Source organism: Aotus nancymaae, unplaced genomic scaffold, assembly GCF_030222135.1.
Source record: "Aotus nancymaae isolate 86718 unplaced genomic scaffold, 86718_ANA_hifiasm-v0.15.2.pri h1tg000015l_0, whole genome shotgun sequence".
NCBI classification, from domain to species: Eukaryota; Metazoa; Chordata; class Mammalia; order Primates; family Aotidae; genus Aotus; species Aotus nancymaae.
Genome location: NW_026988426.1, coordinates 2422921 through 2432500, shown reverse-complemented (window position 1 = coordinate 2432500; position 9580 = coordinate 2422921). Strand labels below are relative to the sequence as shown.

Genomic DNA, 9580 nt, shown 5'->3' with positions numbered 1-9580 from the left:
AGTCCCAGCTACTTGGGAGGCTGAGGTGAGAGGACTTCTTGAGCCTAGGAGGCAGAGGTTGCAGTGAGCCGAGATCATGCCACTGCATGCTAGCCTGGGTGACAGAGCCAGATCTTGTCTCAAAAATAAAGATAGGCCGGGTGCAGTGGCTCAGGCCTGTAATCCCAGCACTCTGAAAGGCTGAGGTGGGCGGATCACAAAGTCAGGAGATTGAGAGCATCCTGGGTAACATAGTGAAACCCCATCTCTATTAAAAATACAAAAAGTTAGCCAGGCGTGGTGGCATGTGCCTGTAGTCCCAGCTACTCGGAAGGTTGAAGATGGAGAATCGCCTGAACCCAGGAGGTGGAGGTTGCAGTCCAGCCTGGGTGTCAGAGTGAGACTCTGTCTCAAAATAAAACAAAAAACAAAAAAATAAATTGAATGCTCTACTTTTTTTTCTTTTTTGGCAAAGACAGGAAAAAATTTTATTGCTACACAGTGGGTTCTGATTATCTTAAAAATAATACTGCCCCCTTCAAACTAATTCTGAAGACTAAATTATAACTATGTGACCTCCTGGGGCAAATTACTTATCCTTTCTGAACAAAGGTTGCTCGTCCTTAAAATGCCCTAAGAATGTGAGCAATAAATGAACAAATGGAAGCTGCCAACACATTTTTTTCACTTTACAATCTAGGTTTGAGGGGCTTGAAGATATGATACAGACCCAGCCTGCTTAATGTAAATTTGGAGAAAAGCATTTATTTGGAATTTTACTCTAAGTTTGGTTTCAGACCTAGAATTCAGTTTCCCCTGGAGCTTTGGAGACCACAATGTTTCAGAGCTCAAAGTGCCCTGAGGAATCCTAGAGGCCACACCAGCTGCCATGCCCCAATGTATAATGGGCAATTGTTTTAACTTGGTGGATTTTATTTTATTTTTTTTGAGAGGCAGGGTCTTGTTCTTTCACCCAGGCTGGAGTGCAGTGGCACAATCATGGCTCACTGCAGCCTCAACCTCCTGGGCTCAAGGGATCAGAAGTCTCACCTGATACCTTCTGCCTCAGTCTCCCGAGTAGTTGGGACTACAGGAGGTGCCACCATTCCTCAGTAATTAAAAAAAGAAGTTGAGGGGGGTGGATGCGGTGGCTTATACTTTTATTCCCAGCATTTTGGGAGGTTGAGGTGGGAGGATCACTTGAGCCCAAGAGTTCGAGATCAGCCTGGGCAACATAGGGAGACCCCATCTCTATTAAAAACAAACAAACAAAAAATCTAGCCAGGCATGGTGGCGATGGTAAATGCCTATAGTCCCAGCTACTCAGGAAGCTGAAGTGGGAGAATCGCTTGAGCCCAGAAGGTCAAGGCTGCAGCGAACCACAGTTGTACCACAGTACTCCAGCCTGGGCAACAGAGTGAGATCCTCTGTCTCAAAAAAAAAAATATATATATATATATTTTAGAGTTGGGGTCCCTCTCTGTTGCCCAGGCTAGTCTGGCACTCCTGGGCTCAAGCACTCCTCCTGCCTGAGCCTCTACCAAAGTGCTGGGATTTTAGTTGTGAGCCACAGAATTAATTCATGTGCAGGTCCAGCTGAAGGTATGAAAAGCCAAAAGATTAGTATTTTTTTCTGGCAAAAAATACTACTTTTTTTGCTTTTTGGTGAAGACAGGAAAATTATAAAAGTTATGATTTTTACTCTATAGATATAACAACTTTATGAAATGCAATGCTCTACTGCACTATTATAAGACTCAGAATAACCTTAAAGTGTAATTGTAGAAAGAACAGTAGCAATGAGCATTTATATATGTACTTAGTTAATCTATCCAACGATATTAAGACGTGGGTCGTAACGTCATCGGCCTGTCGCACTAAGGGCAGTGGAGTGGAGACATTCTGGGACGTGCCCAAGGTCAATGTTGAGTCAGTGGGAAGGAAAGCACACAGCTCTGGCCGGGCGCTTCACTTCCTCAGCTCTAAACGATGGTACTATCTGACTCTTTAGTCTCAGCTAGAATGAAGAAGTGACTCCCCCTAAACACAAGGTGTGTAGCCAGTAAACCGTCAAGTTACAAGATGTAACATCTTAGTGTGAAGATTTTAAGCTGGAAAGTACTGATAATCTGAAAAGCAAATTAATGGGGGAATGGCATGCAGGATTACACAATATTTAAACAAAATTTTTGATTTGCATCCACACATTAAATCAAATTTTTTCATTAATTGTTGACTTACATTTATAACTATGTAACCTTCTTGGTCTTGTAAAATATCTTTGCTATTATGATAAAGTTAACTTGAAAATTATAAAATTTAGCCTGAAGAGATAAATAATAATACTTTCATAATTTTGTCCACCTTTTGTGGACACATTAAGATATTTTCGGCGGGGCATGGTGGCTCATGCCTGTAATCCCAGCACTTTGGGAGGCAGAGGTGGGTGGATCACGAGGTCAGGAGCTTAAGACCAGCCTGACCAATATGGTGAAACCCCATCTCTACTAAAAATATAAAACTTAGCTGGGCATGGTGGTATGTGCCTGTAGTCCCAGCTACTTTGGAGGCTGAGGCAGAAGAATTGCTTGAACCCGGGAGGTGGGGGTTGCAGTGAGCCCAAATCGTGTCACTGCACTACAACCTGGGTGACAGAGCGAGACTTCATCTCAAAACTGCTTATTGTTTGAAGGAAAGAAGCATATTAGTTATATATATGTATATTTTAAGAGTCAGGGTCTCACTCTGTTGCCCAAGCTGGAGTGCAGTGGTGTGATCATAGCTCACCACAGCCTCAACCTCCTGGACTTAAGCGATCCCCCCTCATGCCACCACACCTGGCTGATTTTTTAGTTTTTCTAGAAACAGGGTCTCATTATGTTGCCCAGGCTGGTCTTGAACACCTGAGCTGAAGCGATCCTCACACCTCAGCCTCCCAAAGTGCTGGCATTACAGGCATGAGCCACCGTACCTGGCCTAGTTTTATGTTAGTGGTTGGCCAAATACTTCATCAGTCTAGACTAATCTATGTGCTTCTACCTGATATTTTTTCCTTAAAATATGATTTCATCGGGTGAACGTTCTGCTCAAAGCCTTTGGTGGCCTCTCACTGTCCACAAGGTGAGCCCATGGTAGATTATTACAGTAATGCCCTTCCAGGAATTACACCTCCCAGAATTCCCAGCCTATGTGGTCCCCACCCAGGTGGTGTGGCCATGGGACCTGCTTTGACCCATGGGTTATCAACAGGCATGACTCCCGCAGGGGCTTGAGAGGTGCTGGGCACTGGGGCTTATATTCTTAGGACGCCACTGCTACTGAGTGAGGACTGAGTCTGGCCTCCCTGAAGGGGAAAGACCCCATGGGGAGAGTGCATCCAACCCATAGCCCCTCACAGGCCTCAGAAGACTGCTGGTGCAGGAGTGAGTCTCGAGGGTCTGGAGAACTGCCCCTGCCCTTACAGGAGAAAGAAGAAGCTGTTGCTGTCTGAAGCCACCAGGTCTGCAGGCAGTGATTTGTGCAGCCTGACTGACACAGCATATGACAAGCTCTGACGTGTGCATTCAAGTGCACAAGGGATCAGACCCTACCCCGCCCACTCCACAACAGTGTGCCACCCATGCCAGCATGGACCCCAGGTCCTGGCTTACTTGCCGTCTTTTATGTGTGCAGCAGTGTGTGCCTGCTGAAACTTAGCATCTGTCAGCTAGCTCAGCTCCTGCAGGGCCTCCAGTCCACACCAACCCACACTACTCATATTATTGTGACGCCAGTCTGTACAATGCTCCTAGCCATTCACCTGTTTACCTGGGTTCCTTTTTTTAAAATTTTAATTTAATTTAATTTACTTGAGACAAGGTCTTGCTCTGTTTCCCAGGCTGGTGTACAGTGGTACAATCACAGCTCATTGTAGCCTCGAACTTCTGGACTCAAGTAATCCTCCCACCTCAGCCTCCTGATAGCTAGGACCACAGGCGCATGCCACCATGGCCAGCTAATTTTTTTTTTTTTTTTTTTTGAGGCGGTCTCGCTCTGTTGCCCAGGCTGGAGTGCAGTGGCACGATCTTGCCTCATTGCAACCTCCACCTCCTGGTTTCAAGTGATTCTCAAGTCTCAGCCTCCTGAGTAGCTGGGACTATAGGCACGTGTCACCACGCCCGGCTAATATTTTTAGCCAAGATCAGTTTCACCATGTTGGCCAGGCTGGTCTCAAACTCCCAACCTCAGGTGATCTGCCCGCCTCGGCCTCCCAAAGTGCTGAGATTACAGGCATGAGCTACCATGCCTGACCTGAGCTATTTTTAAAATTTTTTTGTAGAGATGGGGTCTCGAACTCCTGGGCTAAAGCTATCCTCCTGCCTTGGCCTCCCAAAGTGCTGGGATTCCAGGCATGAGCCCACCACGCCCAGCCTGCCTCGTGTTCTAACCTAACTGGGGACTGCACATCTGGCCGCCTCAACTACTTCCAAATTCTCACCAAGGATGTTACACATTTACCTAAATTTCTGAATGGCTTCAGCAGAGGCACAACCAGATGGCCTGCAGAAATTCTGGAAATACTTTCTGAAGTACAGAATACTCCCCAGGAGGTGCTAAAATGGTGAGAGCCCTTTGGGGAGAAGCCTTGTTGGCAGGAAACTAAGCTGTAGGCAGCTCACCGACTCACCTTGTAAAACTCTGCCTCAGGAGGCAGCTCATGATAGAAAGAAAGAAAAAAAAACAAAACTGCAGGTCACAGTGATTTCCTTCACAAGGACATCTAAAGCAATGACTCTGTGGCCTTGTGACTAAGCAATCTTCGAGGGAGAGTCAGCAGTGCACAGCTCTGGCTCTCTGGAGGACGGGGGCACCTGCAGAAATCACGGGGACTGCTGGAGAGCAAGGGAGAAAACTCCCAGACCTGCTGCACTTCCTGCTGCTGAAGTCCCCGAAAGTGAGGCAGAAGACAGTAAATGAGCAGTTTGCTTTTCCAGTGACTACACACAATGGTGCGCCTCGTCACCCAGAGTCCAGAGTCTAGCCAGCTCACCCCCGCTTCCTGGGGCAGGTTCATGCTGAGCGTGTGTGAGGCCACAGGTTTATTTTCAAAATATCAACAGGGAGCAACCAAAGGTGTAATATGGAAAAAAAAAGAGAAGTAAGAGGCCTGACAGGGTGGCTCATGCCTGTCATCCCAGCACTTTGGGAGGCTGAGGTGGGTGGATTATCTGAGGTCAGGAGATTGAGAGCAGCCTGGCCAACATGGTGAAACCCCGTCTCTGCTAAAAATACAAAAAGTGGCTGGGCATGGTGGTGCATGGCTGTAATCCCAGCTACTCGAGAGGCTGAAGCAGGAGAATTGCTTGAACTCAGGAAAGAAAAGAAAAGAAGAGAGAAAAGAAAAGAGAGAGAGAAAGGAAAGAAAGAAAGAAAGGGGGGGAGGAAGGGAGGGAGGGGAAAGAGGGAGGGAGGAGGGAAAGAAAGAAAAAGAAAGAGGAAAGAAAGAAAAGAGGAAGGAAGAGAAAGAAAAGAAAGAGAAAAAAGAGGAGGAGACAGAGGGAGAGAGACAGAAGAGGAAGGGAGGGGGGAGGGAGGGAGAGAGAAGGAAAGAGAAGAGAAAGAAAAGAGAAAAAAGAGAGAAGAGAGAAAGAAAAAGAAAAGGGGGGAAGGGAGAGCGAGAGGGAGGAAGGGTTTAGTAAAAGATGTAAAACTTGATCTGAAGCCGCCTTCAAATCTGTCAGAAACTACATTTTCTTTTCTTTTTTTCCTGAGGTGGAGTTTCACTCTTGTTATGCAGGCTGGAGTGCAATGGTAAGATATCGGCGCACCACAACCTCTGCCTCCTGGGTTCAAGCGATTCTCCTGCCTCAGCCTCCTGAGCAGCTGGGATTACAGGCATGCGCCACCACACCCGACTAATTTTGTATTTTTAATAGAGATGGGATTTCTCCAAGCTGGTCAGACTGGTCTCGAACTCCCGACCTCAGGAGTTCACACGCCTCAGCCTCCCAAATTGTTGGGATTACAGGCGTGAGCCACCATGCCCACCCAGAAACTACATTTTCTACTTATGTTACTTGGTAGTCTTAGTGAATCATGGCAGAGGGTGAAACTAGGGTCTAAAGGTGTTGGGGGTGATGCTTGCTACATTTTGGGGGAGAACTGTCTTGAGCATGTTAGAATTTGGTGATTGCTAGCATTTTAAGTTTTTAAAGGGACCACTGATTTTTTTTTTTTTTTTTTTTTTTTTTTTTTGAGACAGAGTTTTGCTCTTGTTGACCAGGCTGGAGTGCAATGGCATAATCTCGGCTCACTACAACCTCCACCTCCCGTGTTCAAGCACTTATTTGCCTCAGCTTCCTGAGTAGCTGGGATTACAGGCATGTGCCACCAGGCCAGGCTAATTTTGTATTTTTAGTAAAGACGGAGTTTCTTCATGTTGGCCAGGCTGGTCTCAAACTCCCAACCTCAGGTGATCTGCCCACCTCAGCCTCCCAAAGTGCTGCGATTGCAGGTGTGAGTCACCACGCCCAGCCAAGAAATTTATATAAATAAAAGAAGAGTAATTTCTGTGCTGTAGGGAACTAACTTATAAATGTCTTACGTACACATTTTATATTTGTTGTTAGTTTACCAAGAATTTGGTTTAAAAAGTAGAAAGCATGGTTTGACAGTTAAAATACATCACTTATAGTAGCCTCACTATCATTCAAGTGACTTGTTTCAAATACGCTAATATCACTGTGTACTGTCATTGCAAAGTTCTGCAGATTAAATTCATTTAAACAATTTTTACCATTTAGAGGTATTTAAAACTTCAATACTAAGCATTTAAAAATAATTAAATATTTACTGAGTATCAATTCAGAAAAACAGACTTACCATTTACGGCTTTCTCATAATTTTTCCCTAGGTTTATCAAATTTCGAAGCCCAGGATTGAACTGTTCCATAACATTCTGACAAACAAACAAACAAAACACACTAATTAATAAAATGAACAAACAATAAACCAAGTCATCTTCAGATTTTGTCGCTGTGTGGCCCAGGAGAACTAAGGATGATTAATAGCGCAGTCTACAAAGTAATGAATGCTGATTTTATTTTATTTTATTTTTTTGGAGATGGAGTCTTGCTCTGTTGCCAGGCTGGAGTGGAGTGGCACAATCTTGGCTCATTGCAATCTCTGCCTCCCGGGTTCAAGTGATTCTCCTGCCACAGCCTCCCGAGTAGCTGGGATTACAGGCATGCATCACCATGCCCACTAAATTTTGTGTTTTTAGAAAAGACCAGGTTTCACCATGTTGGCCAGGTTGGTCTCGATCTCTTGACCTCGTGATCCGCCTGACTCGGCCTCCCAGACAGCTGGGATTACAGGCATGAGCCACTGCGCCTGGCCTGCTGATTTAAAAATCATGAAGAATATCTATTTCCTTACTGATGGAACAGAGCTCTTGAGCAGCAAGTTGCCCATAACCCTGGCAGTTCTCAGTTGCCCAAGGGGCTCCCTAGAATCTGCTATAAATGGAGCAGGCAGCAGACATTCATGTCTCTACCATACCCTGCAGGGACTGTGGGACTGTGGGTCTGGAATCCTCCTGGGTTGGAGGAGATTGTTAATGGTTGTCGTTCTAGTGTTAAGGAACACCTGTGCAGGATCAGCCACCTTTACTTAAGTATAAAGGCAATGTTTTGGTTATCAATTGAATAGAAATTTCCAGGAGATTTTGTTTTTACTGTGCCTAATTATGGGGGTGTGGGCGTTGATGGCACATTGTTGATAGCCCTAGGACACAGGCCTGCCTGGAAACTTCTTTCTGGGTGTCCCTGGCATTTTTCTGTTTTTTTTTGTTTTTTTTTTTTTTTAGACCGAGTCTCACTTTGTCACCCAAGCTGGAGTGTAGTGGTGCGATCTTGGCTTACTGCAACCTCTGCCTCCCAGGTTGAACTGATTCTCCTGCCTCAGCCTCACAAGTAGCTGGGATTACAGGCGCGTGCCATGACACCTGGCTAATTTTTGTATTTTTAGTAGAGACAGGGTTTCGCCATGTTGGCCAGGCTGGTCTCAAACTCCAGGTTTGAGACTTCAGGTGATCTGTCCACCTCGGCCTCCCAAAGTGCTAGGATTACACGTGTGAGCCGCTGCACCCAGCCTCCATCACGTTTTTCTAGTGATTCGTTTATTTGCCGAGGACTTGTGAAGTAACTACGTGGCCCAGGCCCTGTGCACACAGCTAAGGATGAGAAGGCAGTTTCCCTCTCATGGATTTCACAGTGCAGCCAGTGTCCGGGTTTCATTTTAACACGTGCTATTCCTGTATCACTAGAAAGTCATAAAGACGAATGCTAGGACAGGTATAAGACAAGCAACTTTTTAGGATGTTGATCTAAGTTTTAAAATACTCTAACTTTGAAGAACAGAAAATAAATCATTCCTACGGTACCCAGACTTCATGACTCAGAACACGTGGCAACTGTATGTATTTGTTCCATCTAGGAACAATAAGCTTCATGATATTCATCATCCCCAATACACCATTCAAGTCTCATCAACCCCTCCCCAAATGCATACTCCATTTATAAATACCAAATGATAAAAAGAATGAACAACTACCCAATATTCAAAGAGGCAGGTGCTTTACATACATACCCTTCAGAATAAATGAATCAGGAGGAGAGAGAGAACATGACAATCCTTATTTTTATCAAACAATGATTACAAAAAACAACCCATGCCTCGACCTTTCCATAACCCCGGTCTTACTCCCAACAGCAACTTCAACTACACTCCTATTTTTGTATTTATTGCTAAGTTTTAAATATTCTTTTTTAAAAATATTCTTGATTTCTCAATATTGGAGAGTAACTCTGGATTCCTACTACAGTAGACGGGGCCTTAGGTCTTTATACCTCTCACTCTTCCTTTCCAGTGTTTTTTGTTTTTTTTTTTTTTTAAGATGGAGTCTCACTCTGTCGCCCAGGCTGGAATGCAGTGGCATGATCTTGGCTCACTGCAACCTCCACCTCCCAGGTTCAAGCAATTCTCCTGCCTCAGCCTCCCATGTAGCTGGGATTACAGGTGCCCGCCACCATGCCTGGCTAATTTTTGTATTTTTTTTAGTAGAGATGAGGTTTCACCATGTTGGCCAGGCTGGTTGAGAACTCCTGACTTTGTGATCCTCCTGCCTTGGCCTCCCAAAGTGCTGGGATTATAGGTGTGAGCCACTGCATCTGACCTTCCAGTGGACTTTCTATGCAATTAGATGGCAATTTCCTGATGAATCAATAGTCGGTGTTCATTATGACTCTGTCATAAGGGTGATGGCTTCCTTTCTTGGTAAAGCCTTGCTGTTTTTCCTGGGATGGACAACTGTTTCATTCTGCCCAACCCTCACCTTTGCCTAGTTTTCTGTTTATCTGTTTTAAATTTGTCCCCATGCTGTATTAGACTTGGCTGAGGTCTATCAATACTATTTTTCAAATGTCCAAAACTCTCAGCTAATCTCTCGTGCTGTTGTTTCCCCCAGCCTTCCTCTAAGGACTCTCCACCATCCTGCTCAGTCTGGCTTGACTGTCACTGTTGACCTAGCATGGCTGTTCTGGTGGCCTGTGGCAGAGCTCAT

At 45.2% G+C, this 9580-nt stretch overlaps 1 protein-coding gene across 5 annotated transcripts in view; it reads right to left on the bottom strand.

Annotated features, from left to right (window-relative positions):
- The window catches only part of BAIAP2L1 (BAR/IMD domain containing adaptor protein 2 like 1), a 130888-nt gene that overhangs the window by 67161 nt on the left and 54147 nt on the right, over positions 1 to 9580 (bottom strand). For all 5 annotated transcript variants that reach the window (XM_012455487.3, XM_064376429.1, XM_064376430.1 and 2 more), the window contains one exon: positions 6841 to 6916. In XM_012455487.3, the coding sequence (XP_012310910.2) occupies positions 6841 to 6910 (70 nt within the window). In that variant the 5' untranslated portion in view covers positions 6911 to 6916. The remainder of the gene's footprint in view (positions 1 to 6840; positions 6917 to 9580) is intronic.